At 40.4% G+C, this 25,917-nt stretch overlaps 1 protein-coding gene across 1 annotated transcript; it reads right to left on the bottom strand.

The window, feature by feature from the left end:
* foxp3b (forkhead box P3b) lies at positions 1 to 25,430 on the bottom strand. The gene is made up of 11 exons (XM_061074690.1): positions 25,332 to 25,430; positions 23,492 to 23,576; positions 22,603 to 22,768; positions 5,244 to 5,336; positions 4,749 to 4,836; positions 3,855 to 3,929; positions 3,521 to 3,677; positions 3,298 to 3,374; positions 3,094 to 3,195; positions 1,337 to 1,458; positions 1 to 96 (listed from the first exon to the last, which is right to left on the bottom strand). The coding sequence occupies exons 1-11, from the start codon at positions 25,428 to 25,430 to the stop codon at positions 39 to 41; spliced, it is 1,122 nt and encodes a 373-aa protein (XP_060930673.1). The 3' UTR covers positions 1 to 38.
* Positions 25,431 to 25,917: the final 487 nt, after the last annotated feature.

Raw genomic sequence — 25,917 nt, 5'->3', positions numbered from 1 at the left:
TGATTACACAGCAGCATTGTGCTGCCATCTGCTGGTCTTCAGGGGTCCACTGGACAATAATGGGAGAAGGATGTGAGCCACTTGACAGGACAGTCCCTGGGAACACACATTTAGTCACAAACACACACTCACTGTATGCTCACTTTAGCCACAAAATGTATTAATCAATGATGGAATCACATTTGAAGCTGAATAGAAAGTGGCACTGAATGTCAAACTTCATCTTTAACTCCAACACCCCCCCGCTCTCTTCAGTTTCTGTTTTACTTCCTCGGCTTCTTTTTTACCTACTTATTTCTTTCGCTACCAAAATGTTGATTAATAAAAAAAATGATTTTATAAATTATAATTTTTATAAGTCGTGGCCACAAGTTATTAAGTCGTGGGAACGAGATAAATCACTTATAGCCACCAGTTATAAATCAGTTTCTTAAGTAATAAATAAGACGACCTGTCGAACTGCCCTATCCTCATGCGCCATGACGCACCATGCAAAGTGAGTGGGGAGCCTAACTGCTCTTGTTGAGAGATGTGGCCCAAACTAATGCGTGTCTGTTTCTGTATTTTGCAGAAGTTGAGAGCCTAAGCTGGTGGAGCCTGGTGTCTCCATCCTGTGTGCTGTGTCTTACACCCCTGGTTCTGGTTTCACAATTGCATGTGTGTGTGCGGACACGTGTGTGAGCATGTGTGACCAGGGTGAATGTTGCCGGAATTACATCTCTTCCCTCGCTATAGCCCGCCTCTCCACTGGTAAGTCTTAGCTCTGGATCATTCCCCCCTGCTTATATGTGTGAAGGGTGTGTGACAGCTCCTTCAATAGTTAGAATTTTTTCATTATTAATAAATAGATATTTTTGGATGGAACCATGTCCCTTGCTCTTCAGTATAATGTACCTTAATGCCTTACGTATGAGGTAGGTCATTCCCTGGGTTAATATTCAGGCGTTGTTTTCCTTGATAACACTGGTTAATGCTCATCTAGTCAATCACAAACACCATACATTGCCACATAAAGTCCATTATAGAGGCTACATCATGTGATTGGTTGAAGTGTTTCATCTCTCATCAAAGTGGCTTCTTCAGTTTAGTTCACCAGGTCTTTTCCTTAAGAAACATATTCATAACTCATATCCACAGGTTATTTACTGTATCTCATTTCCACAAGTAAAAAGCTTGTGGCTACAACTTCTGAATATTTGTTTCCCCCAAATGTCACCAAAGGGGCTAGAGTTTAACCTTTCAAGGAATAAATATCTACCCATTTACAGCACTTAACTATTCAGAGCATAGTTAAAAACAACTTGCAAGGTTGTGTTTGTTGTGAGGATGTTTGTACCTGTGATACTTCTGTCCCCTCCTTCTCTGGTACTCGGTTTCATCGACTGTCCACACAGCCCCCTTTCCTCCCTCCACTCGTACAAAACACTTGTGTAGGCTGAGGTTGTGACGCACAGCATTCTGGAGACAACAGGAGAGTTCTGTTGTCATAAAGGTAACGTTAAATGGTCTGTATTTATAGAGTGCTTTTCTAGTTATCACTTAAAGCTCTTTACAGTACAGTCTTTGCCATACAAACATGCATTCATACAGTGCATATACTGCATGTGCAGCACTTTCTCTATGAGAAGGGGCAGTTTTGGGTTTCACTATCTTGCCAAAGGGCACTTTGGCATGCTGTATGGGGAAGACTGGGATCGTACCTCCTACAGTATATCATATTACTTACAAACACATGGCCAAACCATTAGCAAACCACAAGGCAACAACACAATGTTGTTTAACAATGTTCAAGTCAACCTGTAAACACCAGTTTCCAGCTGTGCCCGGAAAAAAAACTAGAAAGCGATTCAGAGTTGTTGTTGTACAACATTACTTTATAATGCCACAAGATGGTTTAACTTAATAAATGGACACGTGCCTTGTTATCAACAACAACGTTGTGCTGCAAAGCATTGGAAAAACAAGGGGGTATCCCATCGACCACTGGTGTTTCTCTCCCAAGTTGTAACTTTGTCGTGGCTATTTTGTGTTGGTGTGATTGTTCTCAAATAACTCTCTGCTATTGAACAAGACTGCATGGGCAAATAAATGATTGATTAATTAATTACTTAGAAAGTAGTTGCTATGGTACTGTTGGTCAAACTATTTTAAACTATATGGTTTGCAATGTGATGTCCTGCTGCCTAGGAAAATATGTTTTTTGTGTTTTTGAGATACAAAGATACAGTAATTTTTTGTTAACACTTGGATGTATCTTTGCCCCTTCCCTTGTATATATATATATATTTAATCACATGGTGGCTTAACAATAAGATCTTAATTTTCAGGTGAAAGAAAAGTTGTGCAAAAACACTGGGATTTCCTTAACATCCGTTAAATCTGCAACAAAAAGGCAAACGCAGCGAGATCGGTTGTTGTTCTCTTTTCACTTGCGCTATGTGAAGTAGAAGGTAGGTGCATTTGAGATGGACATAGTCTGACTGTGTCCGTTTTTTTACTCCACCCCTGCAGCCACTGGCAGATCACATTGGAGGATAAAGACAGCTGCAGTCAGACAAAGTCCAACGTACCTAATGTGTGACCTCCTGGTGTTAATCATGTATTGAAACAGGAACAGTGGGTGGCAGTATGCACCTTGAAGTTGTTTGCCATCCACACGTCAACCAAGAGAAGAAGAATTAAATTATTAAAAGAGTTGTTGTGTAATATTCACACTTGCAAATGATAGCCATGGGTATTTTCCTAATTCCACCATCCAACCTATGTGATGAATTCATAGTGTTGCTCTAACAAACCTTGCATCCCAAAAAACCCTGGCTTAATAATCACAATGTTTGTGCCATTTTGTTTGACCTCACTAATGGATGTAGATACTGTAGGTGGCTAAATGGTAAATGGACTGTATCTATAGCTACCTCTAAAATCCTTTAATGTCACCTTCACCCATTCACACATTTATTCATACAGTGATTCTATATGCAGCACTTTATCAATCACACACCATTGATACACTGTGAGGGGCAATTCTGGGTTCAGACAAACCGAGGATCAAAGCAGCGATTTGAATGAATTTGTAATAAAAGCATTTCAAACCTTCCAGGTAGCAGTGTTGTGTCTGAAGTAGAAGAACATTGTGGTAAACCAGTTGTAAATCTCATTGAGTGTGAGCTGTTTTTCTAGAGACTCCACGATGGACTACGGCACAAAACACAAGACAAGCTGTGACAACTCAGCATTGAATAAATAGCCACTATAATAACGACTTATTTTTACTACCCAATTTGAAATGATACTCACCAATCTTATCAAGAAGGCATAGGTGTATGGAGGCCTGATGTTTTTGTATTTGTAATATTCAATGCTGGGGACCAAATCTATGCAATAACAATGTTGATATGTCATCAATTCATAGTGCAAAACATATATTGAAATTTAAATACATTTTGAAATCTTTGAACAAGTTCCTTTTGTTTTTTCTGTAATATTTTATCAATTATAAATATCTGTGGAAATGTTTTACCTGGCAGCAGGCTGGCAGAAGCAGTAGTTCTGTAGATATGCTGGGGTAACTCCCCCAGCTGTTTCATGCACCACTGTTGCCCTCTCCTGTCTCCATCTGCCACGTGAGGCTGTGGGAGGAACAGAGGAAGGCTGTGTGGCCACTCAGAATCTGTCCTCTGCGTCCAGTGATAGAAGTGGACAGTAACAGACAATGATACTTGCTTTATGCAGAGAAATCATAAACACAAGACTTTATATTCTAGTCTTCTTAACATTAAAAAAGCTACCCTTGCCTAATCTAGTAAATCAATTACACAGAAATAGTTAAAGCCAAGAACAGAGAGCCAACATACCAAGCCAGTGTGTTTGAGGTCAGAGAGGTGTAGATGAAGTTGCATTGCAAATAGTTTCTGTTTTTCCAGGATGAGCTGAAACAATAAGTATTGGATTTACCTCATTCGTGCTTGAATAAGTCATCACACTCACCCAAAGTAAGCAATATTTAAGAAAATACGGTTCAGATAGTTGAAGTAACAGATCCATGAGTTTCAAACAAAACAATGTTTCTACACTACATATTAGAAATAAAGGCTTTTTTTTCAAAAGCATATTATAATCTAAAAATGTGTGTACATTGTTGAATTATTTATGGTTTAGTATGGCAGAATAAATATATGCTCTACAACAACACTGTATATTTTCACAAAGATAAAAAATGACTATAGTTAGGAAAAATGTGTTGTATATTATCTGTCAAAAAAGCAAAGATCGCACTGTGACCAGCTGAGATCAAGTGTTTTACCTTTTTAGTGTGGAAACTGGATGATACATTAATTTAGAGAAGTGGATCTGTCCGATGTCATGTATTAATGATGTAGCTTTGTATTGTTTCCTACTGTCCCTTTTTTCTTCTTTTAATTCTGCAATGGTCTGTTTTGTAAGATAAAAAATAATGAAAATGTTTTTGTTCACATGTATGAAGTGCATAGATTGACTTGAGTTATCCAGAGAAAGGCTAGGAGACTAGAAAAACAACAAAAAAGAAAACAAGACAAAAAGAAAATTCTCTATCAAGTCAGTTTGTATAAGTAAGAATTGTTTTTCTTTCCAAAGGTTTTGTATATTCAGTAAGAGAAGAATATGTTTGATTGTAAATAAGGGCTTTTTTTGTAACCCCAAAATGGGATGGGAAACTACATTGATAATTATAATGTACTCTTAAAATTCTATGTTCTTCAATGTCTCACCTGACTCTCCATGCACTGCACAATATCCTCCTGGACCCTGCACTGAGCAATACTTCTGTCACCATGACTGTGTTCAGAATGGAGATGCCTAAAAGACAAAACAGGACAAAGTTTTTAGGTCAAAATACTCTTGTATGCAATGAAATCCAAAATTAGATAAGAAACTCTCCTCCCTCTTTTAGGTACTATAAAGAAATCTGTCCTCAACCAGAGCAAAACTTAAACGAAGAAGGTAGAAGAAGGTACATTTCAGTTCGTCTGCCAGTGTGGTTGAGGAAAGCCAGACAGTAGAGCAGGAAGGTGAAAGTTCAGAATAATACATCTCCGTCCATAATGGCTAAGAGCCAATGTATAATAATCTGAAAATACATTTTGACGACGCCCACTTCAAAGAACAGGTGAAAAATACATTTCATAAATAACATTTTTAAAAGATGTTTCTTTTGACCACAATACTAATATTGTATATAACAATGTATTCAGCAGTCTACTTACTTTAAGAAGCTCGGAAAATCGTTAGACAAAGCCTCACAGCCGGGCCAGCGACATAGGCCACTCACAAACAGAGCACTGGCCCCCTCAGAGATGCTGGAGGGAAAAGGAAATACTCAGTGACATCATGTGTAACGTACAAGATGCCACATCCTCCAGCTCTTCCTGGGTGATCTTTTTATGTAACCAGGCCAGATGACATATGTAAACATGTCAAATGGGGTCTCTTTCAATCAAATCAATCAAATTTTATTTGTATATTGATTAGAATAAACACTTTGTAGGATAATGGAAGGTCAATGAATTGATGGATTATTGTCGGTATTGGTCGAGTATCTGATGAGAAATATTTCAAGCAGTTTTGTTGTAATCATAGTCCATGGTCAGCAGCCAGCACAATCATGATCCACCATCAAAATCGGATACCACTACAGTCCACAGTCATTGTCGCCATCAGGATCGTGTTCCACCACAACTATCAGATGCCAACATAATATAGAATCCACATAATATAGAATCCACCATTAAGATCACTATCTATGGTACTTGATCCACAGATCATAATCAATGAAGTGGCCACAGCCGCGGCCTTGGATCTGCGAACGATAAGGCAAAGGGACTCCGGAAAGAAGTAAATTGTAAATGGTTTTGTATTTATATATCGCTTTCCTAGTCTTGATGACCACTCAAAGCTCTCTACAGTACACTTACATTCACCCATTCACACACACATTCATACAGTGCATCTATTAGCAGCACTTATTTGTTCTATGAGGGGCAATTTGGGGTTCAGAATCTTGCCCAAGGACACTTCGGCATGCAGATGGGGAAGACTTGGGATCGAACTGCTGGAGATCAAACTGCTATACCCCTCAGCCACAGCCACAGAGGCGGCTGTGGCTGAGGGGTAGAGCTTAAAAAACCTGAAGTCTTCAAAATCCTTAAGTCAAGTCAGTAACATGTATTGATGAGGTATTAATTTCTTTGATGTGATAAGGATGGAGTAGAGGAAGGAGAAACTGAGAAGAGAAGCTCCGTGTGTCATGTGTCACCCGACATTCTAGACCTATAGCAGTATAACTAAGAGCAGGTCTAAGACTGGACCGGCTCTAACTATATGCTTTATCGCAAAGGAAGTTATTCGTACAGATGGTGCCTCCCGAACTGAAAGTGGGAGATGATTCCACTTCTTTTAGGTTGGACATGCCTGGAAAACCTCAACAGGGAAGCATCATATATGTCACGTCAACTGATTCCTTTTGAGAGGAATTGTTATCATCCACGCCTCTCCTGGATGTTTGAACTTCTTGTCTAAGTCATTCAAATGCTAATATCCAACTTTAATGTCAATAACGAAAAGCTCAGGACCATCAAGGTAGAGTTGGACTGTTAAGAACAGTGCTTAGTGCCGACTAATGGAGCGATGCTTGCGTGCTAGTTCAGGCAGCCAACTCGAGCCGGCTGCTCCAATCATGTGACATACCTCACTCTTCACAATAATACACACCCACCCTATTAAAATGTCCCATCACTCCCTTTGACTGCTAGCCTGGGTGCCAGACGAACTTAGCCCCGCCCACAACATTTTCTGGTCGGGAAGTTTGGTCTGGAGTCGCTCCATTGGGGAGAAATTATGCTCCGAACAGAAGCTGTTCGGACCAATCACATTGTCAGGGCGGGCTTTATACGATGATGGACAGATGATCAACCATAGATATGTGATCAGTAGTTATGTAATCAACTACATCATCAAACAGCGCTTGGGTTGACTTTGTTTTCCACAAACATGCCTTCCGCTGGAGAGCTGAGATGTGTAGATGCTGCCATTGAGTCTGTTTTAGAAGACATCGATAGCTCATTCATTTTGAAAGAAGAACAGAGAAGGGTTAGGCATGGCGATGTAACTCGGCGTGCACGACGAGGTGGACATTATTTTTTCATTGATAAAACTATTGCATGTTTGCTATGTGGCAAGAGGTTGCCCTGAACGAGGTTGCCCTGAACGCAGCACACCGAGGATTAGCAGCCGGAGGTAGCAGCCCGGAGCTAGACTCCGCGGCTCGGCTTCATGTTCGCACCATAGACTGTATATATGGTCCGCACACGGACCGTCAGTTCACGGGGAAGGGAACCTGGACAGACCCGGGTCTGGGTGAGGAGTTCTGGGAGTGAGGGCATGACAACAACTGGACTGAGAGGTCGAGAGCCATCAAATCGAGCTAGCTCTCAGCGGCTAGCTGCTCTCTCAGCGGGGCTTAGGAGTACAGCAGCGCTTTACAAGTGTCACCATTGAACGGATTCCGTTTAACTGCCACAAGAGCTCTGATTGGTTGTAAGTCTATCCAATTGAGCGAAGAGGCATTTTTTTTCCTGGTTCGGTTGAAACACGCCCCATAATCACAGCCCAATGGAGCGGTCTCAGACTCATATTCTGACTAGAATTGAGTATGACAACGTCAGGCTATTTGACTGCCCCAGCTCCTGCATCAGTATTGCTGCCAGTTCCTTCAGCGTCTCAGTGTTGTCTACCATGTGATTGTTGTGTCTCCTGGCTCCGCAGGTCTCTTATCTCTCAGCTTTATTCCCGAAACTCGGGTTCAATTCCTTGAGATTCACCCCGAGTCTGAATCAGTCTAAGCCATATGGTAAATGCAAATGGTCTGCATTTATATTGTGCTTCTCTAGTCTTGATGACCATTCAAATTGCTTTACATTACAGTGCACACACACATTCATACAGTGATTCTATGCGCAATTCGGGGTTCAGTATCTTGTCCAATGAAGACTGGGATCGTACTGCCGACTCCGTGGTTAGAGGACGACCGCTCTACCCCCGTAGCCCTAGCTCCCGCAAACAACCTATCAGCCGTGTGGCCTGTGCACCGCATCCAGAAAGAGCTGTTAATTTATCAGGAAGGAAATCACGAGGAAGTCTTACAATAAAAACAGAAACCGAAACAACATGGTAAAATAGTATGATTGCCTTGACTGATGACGATCTCTACGCCACCGAGCCGCTGAGATGTTTGGTGCACTTTACCTAAATGAAGCCTATTTTTACTCTGTCAGCTGTAAGAATCCTGATCCAATTCAAATTTCCAATCAAAACAACTATATTTGTGCGCGGAGGGCAATTCACAGGCACTTAGAGCATGTCCAAACACAAGTAAAAACAAGAAAGAAAACAACGATAACATCAGTGTATGTATGAATATATTTATACACTACAGTATATATTTATCTGCTGCTGATGTTCTTTAAGGAATCGCTCATGTTATCTGGTGATAGTCAGAACACAGATAAACGCTGCATAATTAATACCAGGCCCCATAAACTGATGATCCTCATTTAAATGAGACCCCGGGAGGTATGAAGAAAATACATACGTGGCCAGCTCAACGCAAAGTGCTTTTGTTTGATGCTGGTGATCCTAAAATCAATGTGCCTATTTTCAAAGCTAACTTTGAAAGAGTTCAGCTTCACCTTGGGTCTTTAGACCAAGTTTACCTGAAACAAAGAGAGAGCATCAAAGCTCACTCACAATTAAATCAAATCAAATATACTTGATTGACCCATAGAGAAATTTGTCTTGGACCAAAGTGCTACAGCAGCTGCAGAAGAGTACATTGTACAACAAACAACAAAAAACAGTACACAAGGACATATACACGCAAGACTGAAAAAAGGTGATAGACAAAGTGCAATTATTTGAGCCAACTTCCCACACAGAAAGTCTACATAGGCACTCCATTTAAGATTTCAGCTGTATGACTAGATGTAAAAGTGCCCACCTGCTCGATAACAATGTCAGTGATAATGACCGGGTCATGGACTCTCACCTCTTTGGGGTCAAATAATATCTCCTATAATCCCACAGCCTCTCCCATAATTTCGACAAATGGATTCAAGATAATAAAGGAGGGAGCTAATGAAGAGGTCGGATATACAAAGAAAGTCAAGTCAGAGGTGATAGAAAAGGAAGAAAATGGATTCAAATGCTGACAGTGGAACGCCGGGTGGGAGGAGCGTGGCAGGTACGGAGCCAGCTAGCTTAAATCAACTGATTGACTTGCTAGCACCCATAGGCAAACAACTGGATGAGGTGAAAAAGGAAGTTAAAGGAGTCAAACAAGGGATAAGCGATGTGAGGAGAGAGGTTAAGGAAGAATTCGATAGGACCCGGAGAGAAACTGAAATCAAATTCGAAGGGATTAATGCTGACATGAAAACACAGCGTGACATCACGGAGGAAGCTCAAACACGCATAGCTGAGCTGGAGGAGTGGCAGACAAAAGCTAAGAGTGAGATGCTAACTATGACGGCCCAGACCCAAAGGATGAAAGAGAAAATGACGGACCTCGAGGGGAGGTCGAGGAGGAACAACATATGCATTTTTTGCATACCGGAGGGCACGTAGGAGAACTCGACAGGCAAGTACCTGGAGCGCTTCTAACCACCGAACTCGAATTGCCTAAAGACATCCCACTCCAGATACAGAGAGCACACAGGGCCCTGGCACAGAAGCCACCTCCGAACGCACCCCACAGATCAATGGTAGTTAAGTTCCTACAATACGAGACCAAAGAAATGGTGCTTAGCCATGCATGGAAGAGGAAGATTCACGTGGGAGAGAAGAGGATTTTTTTCGACCATGATTATGTAACTGAAGTGGTCCAGAAGAGAAAAGCGTACGGGGCCATAAAGAAAATACTGAAGGAAGAACAGATCCGCTTCCAGACCCCGCTCGCAAAGATGCGCATTCACTGGGCCAGCGGAACCAGGACCTACGTCAGCGCAGAGGACGTGGCGAGAGACATGGAGGAGAGAGGATACTAGGTGGGTCTCACGGGAGAAGGCACCGCAACCGCAGGGAGGGAGAAGACACGAGACCGGGCGGAGTGGCAGCAGGTGCTAGGCAGGAAGGGGAGGACGGCAGCGGCAGCTGCCAGGGAGAAGCTGCAGAGCTTTCAAAGAGGGAAATGAGTCTGGCTCGCTGGCCTAAATGGATGTTTTAAGGGACATGGAACCCAGTCTGATGGCCTACAAGGTATGTTAGCGGACCTCTAATAAATCCAACGTAACTGATGCCGATTGAGAGAGACTTAAATTACAGAGTTGGACATTTCTAGACGAAGGGGAACCCTACGGAATGGGTTTATTTCGGTTCTAGGGAGGGGCCCTTTCTGAGAGGAAGGACACCCCTTCAACCTACCAACGGGACTTGGGGGAGGCGACTTCCCCCTTTTTGGAAGAAGTTTGTATTTTGTTTTATTGCATATTATAATTTCATGTTATGTTTTATTGCAGTGTTATGCAATGTTAAATGTTCCTTGTTTACTCAACCTACTGCTGTTCAGGTCGCTTAATAGGGTTATTGATCTAGGACTAGATGGGTACGACTGTTAGACTGGTGTCACTTAATGTGAATGGTTTGAATACCCCCAAGAAGAGGGACAGGGTTATGATGTAACTTAAGAAGGACAGAGCCCAAATTATATATCTGAAGGAGACTCACCTTAACAAAGTAGAACATGACAAGCTAAAGAGATACGGTTTTAGAAATCTGTACAGTAGCTCGTTTAAGGGAGGTCCCAGAAGAGGTGTGACAATTATGATATCAAACCAGGTACAATTCGAATACGAAAAATAGATAAGAGATGGGGAGGGAAGATATATTATTGTGAAAGGAAAGCTCGACAATGTGAAGGTTACTCTGGTGAATGTGTATGCGCCCCCAGACTGTGATAAACATTTTTTTAGATTGCTATTCGATGTAATCGCAGCGGAAACAGAAGGGATTCTGATTTGTGGGAGGGATCTGAATGTAGTTTTAAATTATATCATGGACACAACGAGCCTCAAAAAATCGAAAATACAAATATCAAAATACGTAAATACATTATTGGAGGAGATGGGATTGGTCGACATATGGAGGAATCTACACCCGATAGAGAAGGATTTCACACACTATTCGGCTGTGCATAAAGTACATTCTAGAATAGATTATTTGTTTGTGGATTCAGGAAATGTTCACAGGGTTAAAGAATGCCACATAGGGGGTGCAGATTTGTCCGATCATAACTCGTTGTACCTTGACATAGGCATCAGCAACCGGAAAAGAATAACTAATTGGAGATTGAATGTGGGTCTACTGAATAATGAACAAAGGAAGGACAAATTCAAATTGGAAATACAAAACTATGTTACGAAAAACGACAATGAGATGGTGGAGCCAACGATGGTTTGGGACGCCTTGAAGGCAGTTATGAGAGGCAGATGAATCTCGGAATCGACCTATGCAAAAAAAATTAAATTAGAAAGTATACGAAAAATATAGAAAAACTGAGAGAATTGGAAAGAGAATACCAGAATTTGGCTGACTTGGACACACAAAAGAAAATTAAACTCGTAAAATTAGAGATAGATAAACATCTAACAGAGGAGATAGAGCGGAAGATTCTTTTCTATAAGCAAAGCTATTATGAGATAGGCCCGAGAGCCACTAAATTATTGGCGAGACAGACCCGTAAGCAACTCGCGACTAGTCAAATCCATAAAATTAGGGACCCCCTTACGAACAAATTGATAACAGAGCCAGAGGAGATAGAAAGAACATTCCAGAGATATTATGAGGAGTTATATACACAGCCAGAGTCCGCACAAAGAGAGGAGATTAAGACTATTTTAAACACACTAGACCTACCAAAGATAGGACAGACACAGAATGATACACTAACAAGGGATATTTCAATAGAGGAGGTAGTGGAGGCAATAAACAGATTAAAAAATGGGAAATCACGGGGTAGTGATGGATACCCGGCGGAATGGTATAAGACATTCAAAGACGAACTGTCTCCGCTGTTAATTAAATCGTTTAATTGGACATTACAAAAAGGCAAATTACCACCAACATTATATACATCTATTATTGCTAGACGATAACACGCCTTTACACAGGATTTGATCAACGAGGACCCAACAGGATTTGTGAGCGGGCGACAGACACATGATAACATTAGGAGGACTCTGCACATTATAGATCAGGAAAACAAACAGAAAAGAGACACGATTCTGGTTAGCGTAGATGCCGAAAAGACGTTTGACAGGGTAAATTGGACTTTCCTATTCACAGTGTTAGAGAAGTTTGGATTCAACGATAAATCAATACAGATTATTCTGACTCTTTATCAACGACCTACAGCTAGAATCAAAATAAATGGAAGTCTATCTAACAAGTTCGATCAACAGAGATCAACCAGACAGGGATGCTGTTTGTCACCAACCCTGTTCGCATACTTTATTGAACCATTGGCCCAAGCCATACGCGAAAATGGACGAATCCAAGGGGTGACAGTGTGCGAAGTAAAACATAAGGTCGGCCTCTTCGCAGATGATGTCATTGCATTCCTTGAAAGACCTAATGAATCGTTGCCTGAATTGCTAGATCTCTTGAACGCATATGGACAGCTATCAGGATACTAGATAAATATTACTAAAACCCAAGTAATCACTATCAATTTTACACCACCAAAGGAGATCAGGGAAAAATACAATTTAAATTGGAATCTAAAGAAAATTAATTATTTAGGGGTAGAAGTGACTAGAAACTTATCAGGATTATATAGGGCAAACTATGATAAGATTAACCGAGAATTATTAAAAGATATACATAGATGGACCACCGTAACATTGGATTTTAGCTCAAGGATTGAATTAATAAGAATGAATGTACCACCCAGACTTTTATATTTGTTCCAAGCATTACCAATAGAGATACCTCAAACACAATTCATATCATGGGACAGGATGATATCCGAATCTGAAAGAATACTTCCACACGGCCCAGCTGAGATAAATGTATTGTTGGTGTAAACTAGATTATGAGGCAAAATGGAAAGAAATGGAAAAATCATTTGGAATGTGTCCGATACAGAGTATTATAGGAGATAGGGAAACATTTAAGAAGGTTAGAAAACAAATGGATTCGATCACAAAATTTACCTTGGAATTATGGTTCAAATTACTTAGACATAATAAGGCGGAGAAGGACGCAAATTTATTGAAATGGGTGGATATTTACATAGCAGTTTTAAACCAGCTGGGCGCGGTGGGGGATTCGGACAGTGGGCGGATAAGGGCATTACGGCATGCTGCACGCTGGTAGATAAGGGGAAGATAATGAGTTTTCAAGACTTGAAAACGACATATGGCCTGGATTGGCGGGAATTTTAAAAATATTTACAGATACGGGATTATTATGGGAAACGAATTGGACAGGAGCTCTCTCTAGAAGTGAACAAGGTGGTACAAGTAATGATTGATACATATAAAGGGAAATGGGTCAGGACTATAACTACATTATGTAAGGCGTTGATGGATGGCAAAAACACAACAGGGTATATAAAAGAAAAATGGGAAAGAGAATTTGACATGGAAATATCTGAAGATGAATGGGATAAGATGTGGGAAAAACATTAAACAACAACCTGTTCGCGAGCCTGGAGAGAGTTTTCCTGGAAAAATCTGATACGGTTCTTTATCAAACCTAAAGTATCAAATAACTATTCTGAAACAAGAAAGTCATGTTGGAGGAATTGTGGGTCATCTGAGGCCAACCATGCCCATATATTCTGGAATTGTCACAAAATAATAGGGTTTTGGGGAATGGTCCATAGGATAACACAAGATATTCTGGGATACAAATTTCTGTCACACCAGCCTTTAAAGGTGTCAATCTCATTGAAGTATATTACAGGGCAGTCATCAACATCATCGACATCAACCTTGAGCATATTCACAATGATCTTTTCAAAACATTTCACAACTACAGATGTAAGCGCTACTGGTCTAAAGTTATTGTTAGTAGCCGGACATGATGTTTTTGGCACTGGAGTGATAATAGATTTCTTCTAGAGCTCTGGGACAGTGTGCCTGTTCAGGGACTGTTGGAAGATAGGAACCCAAGAAGCAGTGAGTTCCAATGCATATATATTTAGGAGGATGGCAGGCAGGCCACGAGGATCTGTAGATTTCTTATTACAGATTCTGCTAAAGACACACTGTACCTGCTGTGGTTTAATTATTAGACAGTGGGAAGCATTACATGCGGTTGAGGCCTCAGACCCCTTCTGAGAGAGGTCCCGAGTCTCATACCTGAGGAAAAAGTAATTTAGTTCATCAGCTCTTACTTGATCGTTCATAGTGGAGAGCTGTATCCTACTGAAGTTCATATTTCTGATACCTTCATTGAGTCCCCATTGAGTTTTTAGTGTCCATTGAGCCGCCTGATGTTTTTCTCTTGCTTTTCTCAGAGAAAGAATAAGATCTTTTTTGTGCTGTAGTCACACCCATACGGTCCTTGTTCCTGAAAGCCAGTCTCTTTCTGTTAATGCAGACTTAAACCTACTAAGTTATGTATGGATTATTGTTGTAAGATTGTAAATGTAAAATTATTTTTTTCTGAACTACATTGTCAACACAAAATGTAATGCAATTTGTGATAGTCTCTGTTGCCTCATCAATATCTATGTCATGAAAATCCATGCTAAGGAAACAGCCTCTTAAAGTTTCAATGCTATCTTCAGACGTATGCAGCACACTCTTTCGCTGGGGCCTGCTTGACTTAAGCGCATATTTATATGTGGGCAACAATTGAACAGTAGAGTGATCAGAGTTAGAGAGAGGAGGAAGGGCAGTAGCTCTGTAGGCACTTTTGATAACACTCAAGCAATTGTTAACAGTGTTATTTCTGGTACCACATTTTAGATACTGGTTAAAACCAGGCAATGCCACCTCCAGTTTGCAGTGATTAAAATCATCGAGGATAAAAATAGGGGCCCCTGGAGTGCACTGGAGTTGGCTGTGGGTGCATTCAGCAAGGAGATTTGCAGCTTTTTTTGCATTATCACTTGGAGGAAGATAAGCAGCACAGATAATGATGTTCCCAGATTCTCTATGGAGGTAGGATCTCTAAGTCAGGGCTGCACATATTTATGTTTATTATCATGACTTTTGCTTACGTAGATACATAAGCCTCCACCTCTCCACTTCCCTGATGATTTTTTTCGATCTGAGTAAACACCATGATACACAAGTCTTTGTATTCATGACTGTATGTTGTGTTTAAGCGGAGCTCATCCATATTGTTGCTTAAGGTCATAGAGGGCAGCGGGGTTCTGTTGCCTCCTCTCCTGCCCCTCCTCTGCCAATGCGGTTTTCCAGCAGGCTTCCCTCTGACGGAGAAGCATCAGAGATGTAACTCCCTCGAGCCGCAATGCTAGTAGGCCATCCCTGGAGTAAAACCATCCGAGTTTTTGTGTGCACCAGTGGAGAGGGCAAACTCGTACACAGGAGTTCACCAGTCACCAGAAGTAAAAGCACAATAGTAATAAGTTGTGTCATTGCTTCTGCAGTCGGCTATAATGTCTGAACTCGCCCTCTTGTAAGTGCGTTTGGTGTGCACTTAGTCCACCACGGGAAGAATAAAGACTTCTTGCATCCGTTGCATGGACCATGCCCACTAATCACGCATTCCATGCCGTTTATTGTAGACCACAAGGTGAAAATTGAATGTAAATCGAATTAAAGTTGTAAAAGGCTCACCTCTTTTTGGCAACAAAATACAATACAACTCATTACACAACTTTCACTGCTAAAACGTATTTCTAAAGGTGACTTGTAATTATTTTCATTACAATATGATTGTTGTCTTACAGAGTTCAAGTGTGATGTTCCTGATCTCTCTCTCCTCTCCCCCCACCCCCATCTCTCTCTCTATTCCACCCACCTCCACTCTTCCCCATTTTCTCTGCTCACCCCAACCGGTCGAGGCAGATGGCCGCCCACACTGAGTTTGGTTCTGCTAGAGGTTTCTCCCAGTTAATGAGGGAGTTTTTTCTCTCCACAGTTGCCATAGTTCTTGTTCATTGTGGGAACTGTTGGGTTTTCTCTAAATCTTAAGTTTGTATTATGTTATGATTGGGCTCTTAAATTGGACTGAACAGAATATCTTTTATCACAATCGATTCTTTATTTTTGCCATGGACTTTTGTGTGAAGCACTTTGTACCCTTGTTTAGATAAGTGCTATATAAATAAAGTTATTATTTACCTTTCATTATGCTACAAACTGTTTATTCTGTTATTATGCTGTAAATACCCTTATCTTTCTGATGTTCTCCATTACAAATGACATCTATTGCTTTTCTGTCCATCCTGGCAGAGGGATCCCTCACATGTGGCTCTCTCTGAGGTTTCTAAGTAATTTTTACCCTGTTAAAAGGATTAAGTTTAGTAGTTTTTCCAAACTCTTATTGAGGGTTAAGGGCAGAGGATGTCACACCTTTTTCAAGACCTATGAGACAAATTGTGATTTGTGAATATGGGCTATAGAAATAAAATGTAATTGATTGATTGATAGATGAGTATTTTAGTGCTGATTGGACAATGCACAGTGGTGAAGGATCAACCTTCGCTGCACCTCAATGTTTACATGGTTTGAGGAGATGTCACAATTCTGACCATGATCATGTGACTCGTCTGAGCTCATATGAGCTGTATACTGTATTGTAGAACAGCCAGGAGCAGTGCATCAAAGTATAAAACATATCACTCCCTGTCACCAGCAGGTGGCGCTGTGTCAATGAATCAATATTGACATATGGATCTGATCAGGGTGGAACTCTGATCATAGGTGAGTGTTTTTGGACCATGCACAGAGGAGTTAAAATAAATCCCTCTTTTTTGGCAATCATCTAACTTTGACGTCACGCCACGGTCACAGTGACTGTACACCAGAATGTTTAATACATTTTAATCTCCATAGAATTAAGATGAGTTTCACTGAATTAAGAGTTGATCTGATGAAAGCTATGGGAAGAGTTTGTCAAAATACAACATGTGGGAATGGTCAAAAATTGACTAACTGCCTGTTTGGTATAGCATATCAATCCATGAGGGGTTTTTGTTCGTAATGAGATGACACATGTCACACCGATTTTTGTACATGTTGGTTATTCGTGTAGCTGGACTGCTCTTTAGGGGGCGCTATTCATCGATTTTGCCAAACCCAATAATTAAAACCATGTCTTCAGGCGGGGGCCGGTTTTTTTACACACATGTAGTGTGAGGGAGGTTGAACAATGTACACCGAAGTCACAGCAATTTTATATGTCACAGCGACATGTGCAATTTGACGCCACGCCACTAATATGGCATTTGACAAAAACTCAGTCTCCAAAAGACTTCATCATCAATGTCTTGAGGGCTTTCTGACAAAGTTTGGCATGGTTGTAGTTAATGGACGAGGAGTAGTACATCAAAGTGTAAGACTTGCAAAACACAAGCCACCAGGGGGAGCTGTAATTTTAAGTCTTGATTTCTGTGTAGAAGTCATCAGGCCATGAATCTTGTCATACATGTCAAGTTGGGAGGAGATTGGACTATGTATGTCCAAGATACAACAACATCGTGTTTTGATGATGATTCATAAACATTTTACGTCAAAGTGTGTAATGAAAAACGTGTGTACCGAATTTCGTGAAGATCATAATTGCTAGGTTTTAGGGGGCGCTGTTGGGCCATTTTGCCACGCCCATTTACAATTACTCCAGAATACATACAATTTCATCAGGCCTGAAGTGAGTTTGGTGAGTATGTTCAAGCCATCAAAAATGTGAACCTGAATGTGTGTGTGAACAGTGGTGTATTGTCAATAATAATCAAACAAAAAGCTATAGGTTCTCCGCACTATCGGTGCTCAAGCCCTAAGCTGCCAAAATTGGCATTTAAGTATGGACAATAAAACAATATCAACAATCATTGTAGTATAAATGATTATATAGCAAAGGTCCAATATATATATATATATATATATTTAGCTTATACATTGCACATGAACAGTGAGGAGGTATCACACCGATCTTCTCAGATTGGTAAAGTTTTGCTGTTTAAGAGTCATTCTCTGCCCCGAAGGAAGGAAATTCTGGGATTGAGTCAAAAATATACCAAGTGGGGGCGCTAGTGAGCAGAGGCTGTCTGCTACCGAGAATCAAGCCCCACACCACGAGCAGCACCTCCAGGCCGCGGAAACTTCAGTCACGGAGCTACAGCGGGACAACAAAACACTACGGGCCAAGTTGTGTGACTTAGACGGGAAGTCCAGGCGCCAAAACATAAATATTGTTGGCATCCCAGAAGGTGAAGAGGCCAACTGAGTTTGTCTCCAACCTGATCCCCAAGTTGCTCGGGGACGACAAGCCCAGACCAGCAGAAGGCTCTCGACTCGCATGATAATAGCACAGGTGCACCTCGCACAGGAGAAGGAAAAGATTATACGGCTCGGGAGGCAGCAGTCACTGGAATACGAAGGAAACCAAATCTTGATTTTCACCGACTATACAGCTGAGGCGATGGAGCAACGGAGGGGCTTCTGTGCAGTACAACAACTGCTGAGAGTGAAGGAGATCCGGCACTCGCTGCGGTTCCCCGCCAAGCTCCACGTTTATCATCAGAGGCAGGTGAAGGTATTTAACGACCCGGCTGAAGCGAAGAACTTCATTGAGCAAAAACTTTGAAAGGCTAGTATGCGAAATGCAAATGTAGAGTATGTTCCACAATCACTGAACTGTTACCACGGCTATCTTTTTTTAATGTGGAATTTGTTCTGTGCCGTGTGAGCCAACGAGGGGCTGTGTTTTGGAGAATTTCTCCCTGCTTTTTCAGCCGGTGGTCCCAGATGTGGACAAGGGTAACTCTGCTTCGTTTGGGGAAGCGTTGGGTGGGGTTTTTGTTCATGTTCTTGTTAACTGTTAATTGTAGTTTTTGTTTGTTGATGCTGCCTGCCAGGCCGAGTGCTAAGTTTGTGTTCCCTTATAGCGTAATTATTATTTTGTTGGTCGCTATTCAATCTCCTGTTTTTAAGGTTTCGTAAATGAGTAATATGCTTGATTCTATATCCTTGATCTCCTGGAACGTTCGTGGGTTAGGTCACCCAGTTAAGTGTGGTAAAGTATTTGCACACTTAAAGGCAATCAAATCCGCTATAATTTTCTTACAAGAAACGCATGTTAAAGCCACTCAGCACAAGAAACTGAGGGCTAACTTGATATCACAGGTCTATCGTTCTCCTTTCACATCTAAGGCTAGAAGCGTGGCCATCCTTTTCCGTAAGAATATACCTTTTCGTTTTCAGTCATCCATAATTGATCCAAATGGCAGGTTTTTAATCCTAACTGGATATATAAATCTACTCCCCGTAACACTGGTTAATGTCTATGGGCCAAATACAGATGACCCTGCCTTCTTTCGTAAATTGTTCAATTTAATTCCTGATAATGACTTGAGCTATATCATGATCGGAGGTGGCTTTAATTGTTATCTTGACCCATATCTGGATAGACTATCCTCAGCTCCTCCCCCCAGTATTGAGGCTGTTAAAACTCAATAATTTTATGATGTCAAAGAAGGTGGTAGACATTTGGCGACTGAAACATCCATCTGATCGTGATTATTCTTTTTATTCTAATGTACACAAGTCCTATACACGCATTGACTATTTTCTAGTCGACTCTAGACTGATCTCCAATACTGACAATGTCAAATATCCCAATATAATAATATCAGAGCATAGTCCGGTTGAGTTGAACCTCTGAATGTCCCTCCCCAGACATATGGAGGATCATACATGACTTAAGTGTAAATAAATAAATGAATAAATAAATACAGAAATAAATTAATTAATAAAAAAGGAAATACAGAAATAAATATGTTAATAACAACAGAAATGTCTAAATAAATGTCTTAAAGGGTTCACTGGCGCACCTTTTTTGGTTTTGCCCTAAACTGTAAAAAATGTTTCAGTGGCTCTCAAAAGCCTATTCTGGAGACATTCAGCAATACTACGATCTGGCCATCCTTGGATGCTCAGCAGAGACTCTTAAGCTCCCTTGTGACACACAAAGTGCTCTCCACCTCGGGATGGTGGTTGCTAAGAAACTTATTCTTCTGACTTGGAAGTCTACTTCCCCACCCTGCTTCACAAACTGGCTTAACAAGATGTTCTCTGTTATTCAAATGGAAAAACTGCGTCACCACAAAAGCAACACACAGAAAAGGTTTGAGAGAACATGGGGACCTGCTTTGGCGCAGTGCAATATGTCTTTAACTCCACAGCAACTCTGACCTACCTTGCTACATTAGTTGATGTAGTATATTACTCTGTTCACTTATTCATGTTACTTGGCTTACTTGGAATGTTCTCACAATAGCCCTATCTTTGAGATAGGGCTATTGTGAGAACATTCCCGAAAGACCATATATGTAATTTAGTAATCTGTCTGGCAGCTTATTTTTATTATGTTTGTTTTTGGTATGTGTTTGTACCCTATGTTTTGTTTTTGTTTGTGAATTTGAATTACGTCTTGTCAACACTTTGTTATATATTTGAAAATTGTAAATAAAGTATTAAAAAAAAGTGAGAAAACTGATTTGTTTCTGTTTAAATAACTCTCTGATAATCATTGAACAAACAGCTTCAGACCTTCAGGAGCATTACTGAGACAATGATTTACCATGGCCATGGACACTTCTCAAAGAATATATCAATAGGGATGGACAATATATATCGGTCCGATATATTATTGGCTTGATAATGGGAATTTTATATTATTATTTATTCATTGGAATTGGAAATTATAGCCAATAAAACAGCGCCTGGTCACTGAAAACTGCATTGACGGAGTGGAAGTTTTTCACACTGTCTCAGAGTGACTGTAGGATTACAATTTACAACAAATGTGCAAAGGTTCAATTCAATCCAATCCAATGGTATTTTCCCCATTGTCCTCACCCGCTTCCAGCAGAGTAGATGCATCAAGGAACAAATTACTTTGTCATGCGTCAATGCTGATACACTATAAATCATCTATAAAAGCCCCAATAATTAACAGTTTATGCATCATTTAGTGTGGTTTTCTACTCAGTACTACTAAGTAGTTGTCAATTGAATTGAGAAGCTATAAAACTGGCCTTCCTTTGAGCTAGTTGAGTATCTGGAGCATCACATTTATGGGTTCGATTATACTCTCAAAATGGCCAGAAAAAGAGAACTTTCATGTGAAACTCGCCAATCTATTCTTGTTCTTAGAAATGAAGGCTATTCCATGCAAGAAATTGCGAAGAAACTGAAAATTTCCTACAACGGTGTGTACTACTCCCTTCAGAGAACAGCACAAATGGGCTCTAACCAGAGTAGAAAGAGAAGTGGGAGGCCCCAGTGCACAACTCAGCACGAAGAAAAGTATATTAGAGTCTCTAGTTTGACAAATAGACGCCTCACAGGTCCTCAACTGGCAGCTTCTTTAAATGGTACCCGCAAACACAAGTGTCAACGTCTACAGTAAAGAGGCGACTCCGGGATGCTGGCCTTCTAGGCGGAGTGGCAAAGAAAAAGCCATATCTGAGACTGGCCAATAAAAAGAAAAGATTGATATGGGCGAAAAAGTGTTATGGACAGACAAATCAAAGTTTGAGGTGTTTGGATCACACAGAAGAACATTTGTGAGACGCAGAACAGGTGAAAAGATGCTGGAAGAGTGCCTGACGCCATCTGTCAAGCATGGTGGAGGTAATGTGATGGTCTGGGGCTGCTTTGGTGCTGGTAAAGTGGGAGATTTGTACAAGATAAAAGGGATTTTAAATAAGGAAGGCCATCACTCCATTTTGCAACGCCATGCCATACCCTGTGGACAGCGCTTGATTGGAGCCAATTTCCTCCTACAACAGGACAATGACCAAAGCACACCTCTGAATAATGCAAGAACTATTTAGGGAAAAAGCAGGCAGCTGGTATGCTGTCTCTAATGGAGTTGCCAGCGCAGTCACCAGATCTCAACCGCATTGAGCTGTTGTGGGAGCAGCTTGACCGTATGGTGCGCAAGAAATGCCCATCAAGCCAATCCAACTGTGGGAGGTGCTTCAGGGAGCGTGGGGTGAAATTTCTACATATTACCTAAACAAATTAACAGCTAGAATTCCAAAGGTCTGCAAGACTGTTATTGCAGCAAATGGAGCATTCTTCGACAAAAGCAAAGTTTGTTTAATATTTCAAATAAAAATCATTATTTCTAACCTTGTCAATGTCTTGACTATATTTTCTACTAATTTTGCAACTCATTTGATAAATAAAAGTCTGAGTTTTCATGGAAAACACGAAATTGTCTGGGTGACCCCAAACTTTTGAACGGTATTTACACAGAAGAAAATCTTCCTATTCTATGATGCAGTGATTTGCCTAATGCCTGCACACACTGGTTTGTCTAATTTATCATTCGATGTAAATGTTGATGTAACAATGCAAAAGTCACCCATCATGAATTCTGGCCTCGATGGAGCTCTGTGTTGGACCATCTGTCGTCAAAGGGATCTTGTGATGGTTTTGCCTGAGAAAGGAAGCCCTTGGTGGTGAAGGGGACTGGGGAAAACACCATCCATCCACCTCTTCCTCGCAAATAGAGAAGGTTGCATTACTTACTAAAGGCAGAAGGGATGGAAAGCATTAGTGAAGGTTTTTGACCTGCTCAAAATACCTACACATACAATATAAAGGTTCAAAAGGTTCAACGGCTTTATTGTCATATGCAGAAATAACAAGTAATCAATTCAATAAAATTCTTAGTCCTCTTGTCTGGCCTGGTGCCGTCAGTTATTGAAATAAAATATATAAATAAAAAAGCTAGAAACATCCACAGAAAAATAGAAACATTTAAATAAGTATACATATATATACTGGAAACTAAGTTTCAATCATAAATAAAATTATAGAGATAATCAGCTGCGGTAAATAAAGGTGATTTAGGTGTGCTAAAAACAGTAAAAGACAGTATAAAGTCAGTGCAGAGTTTGTGAAAAAAGACAACAAGGTGCATAATGTTCACTGTGCTGTGTTCACCTAAGTCCTTGATGGTTATTAATGTACTGCTTCCTCTGCTTAAATAGGTGGTTAGAGGTCATACATTTTTTTAATTGATACAATTACTTAAGACAGACAACTCCATCAAGTACCACTTCAAGAATGCTGTGTCTTAAAAGTGTACTTGCTCACTTTTGTATTAAGGCTTTAATACTTTGTTAAGTTCTCACTGGAAAACATATAGAATGAAGCATAATTGCAAAAGTCAGCACACATACAGTAAGTGGGATGTAGAAAAAGTATGTTGCTGGTGTGAAGCTTAGTACATTGAATTGTCTGCATACCATTTTTTTGCCTGGAAGGTGTTTGGAAAACTTGACGCAGTACAGACGGTCTCTGCTGTCTCTGCCATTTTCCTTCATTGCTACACTGTGAAGGAAAACACCAATGTTAGCTGTTTATATACAGTGTTGTGCATGAATGGTGTTCAATGAAAAAGTTCATATTTTGTAAATGCTGAACTGAACGCACACACCGGAAACACTGCACGCATTTTTCGGTGGTCTATCCCTTTAAAGGTTAACTGTGTACGATTTAGGGTGAAATTATCTATTGGCAAATAATAGAATATTAAATTATCCTAGTGATGTTTTTACGAGTGTGTTACATCTAAATTGTATGAATTGTTGTTTTCTTTACCCCTTAATGGGCCCTTTCTATCTAAATACTAAATATTTACATCAGGAGCTGGTCCTCTCTACAGAGGTCACCATGTTATTTACAGTAGCCAAGACTGGACAAACTAAACACCTTTTGAGTTTTTATGACAACTGAAGCTGCCACAGATTCTCTTTCAAGTTTGGAAGGGGGGAGGGGGAGGGGTATTCAGCTGCAACATGACAATTCTCCACTAGATTAAATTATGACCTTTAAGGTTATTTAAAAGTTTCCTTAGCTAGCTAGTTATATAACAACTAGTTAGAAAAGCATGCATCACTGACGCACAGCCTCAAATCGCAGTGGATGAAATTTGTGCACACTGATATAAAGATAGGCCCCTCAAGAACAACTCAGTCAATAATCGGATAAATTTGCAAACGTCACAACACGATACAGGATAGAGCTGACCTGAGGTTTAAAGGACTCCACTCCAACTGAGAATACTCTTGTTGAACACTTGAAGTTGTCAAGTAACTGGAGGCAAATGCTTTTGAAGTCAACTAACCATCCTGTTCCCTTGTGCCTAGAGCCTGCACCAATTGGAGCACTGTTTGAGCTGATCACAAACCACTGATCGTTGTGCTTTTAAGAAAAAGAAAATAAATAAATAAACCCAAAACTCTATTCGGGTTGTTGTGGTGGTTGTAAACATGGTCACGCCATCGAACTGTAATTTTGTATTTAAATTACACTGTAACTCCAATCTTTACTAAGAAATCATGTATATCTGTGAAGCGTTAAGATGAATTTGCACTTGTTGTAAAAAGGGGCACCAGCTCCTCTTATTTAGGAGAAAATGTATAGAATTTAATTAATAATCAACTTCAAATCATAAAATCATGAATTCTCAATTCAATGGATCTCCGTTGCAACGATAGCTACAAATATATGAGATTCATTGACTAATAGCTACGAGGAAGGGAATATTTATAAGAATGATGAATATGCAAAATTTAATAAATGAAAAATCTGGATTTATAGAAATTTAAAATGTAGGTGATGGTGGAAGATGAAAAACTGTGGTAACATTAACGTTAAGGGTGGGGATGTCCTGTGATCTTCTCTTTTGGAGAAGTAGTGATTCTGCATTGTTACATTGTGCAACCTAGCAGGCAGAGGGCGAGGTTGCATATTCTTTCGAGGAACTAAAGCTAAGGAGCTAAGGGAGTTGCCTGCCAACTCCCTTCGGCCAGTTGTGTCCAAATAATCTGCAGTGCCAGGCATATATCTGTTTTGTCAGGTTAAAGGCAGTTTGTTTGGATGAATAGAATTGGATGTTTTTGGTTTCATGTCCGAAATGGAGATTTTATGGTACAAGGATTGGGAAGGGGTCGACCTGCAAGTCATGGTTTCTGGTTTCTCACATTTGGCTGAGTGAGGGCTGGAGCCAGGCAAGGGATGTCTGCTAAATCTGCGATTAAGATGTTTGCTCAGCATAGTTGTGTGGTGTCAGTTGTGTCATACCTGGTGTTCTGAGGCACATGGGGAAACCATGTCCATGTTCTGAGGTGGAGCACAAGGTTGGGCTTGGAACTGTTCACATCGCACACTCTCACTGGACATTTCCCAAAATGATTTCTGGAGAAAAAATACACACTATCATTCTAAATGGGCACTAATACAAGTTACGGATGTAAACTTAAAATTTACTACAAAAAATGTTTAAAGTAATAACTGTTTACAGCATAGCATTTTGTCTGTAATATTGAGCCTATCTCTCCACTGAGTTACACATTGAGTATTTATCTCATTGGAGAGACGGTCTCTTCACTCGGAGAACAATGGATACAATATAGTCTACAGATATCTGCAATAATTTCTCTCAGACTTTCACACAGGCCCATGTAGTTATTAGAATACTAATTAAGAAACTTAAAGAATGAATAACAAGCTCACAGAAATTTTCCAAACACTCATCAACCTCCTAACTAAAAGTCAGTCAGCATTTTGACAACACCTGAGCACTGAGATACCATATATACCCTAATAAAGTTGGAAAATCTGTCCATGCATTTCAGAGTTATTTTGTACACACACTCTTACAGGGGTG

This window comes from Limanda limanda, chromosome 7, assembly GCF_963576545.1.
Source record: "Limanda limanda chromosome 7, fLimLim1.1, whole genome shotgun sequence".
In the NCBI taxonomy this organism is placed as follows: Eukaryota; Metazoa; Chordata; class Actinopteri; order Pleuronectiformes; family Pleuronectidae; genus Limanda; species Limanda limanda.
This window is presented reverse-complemented; position numbering and strand designations above follow the sequence as displayed.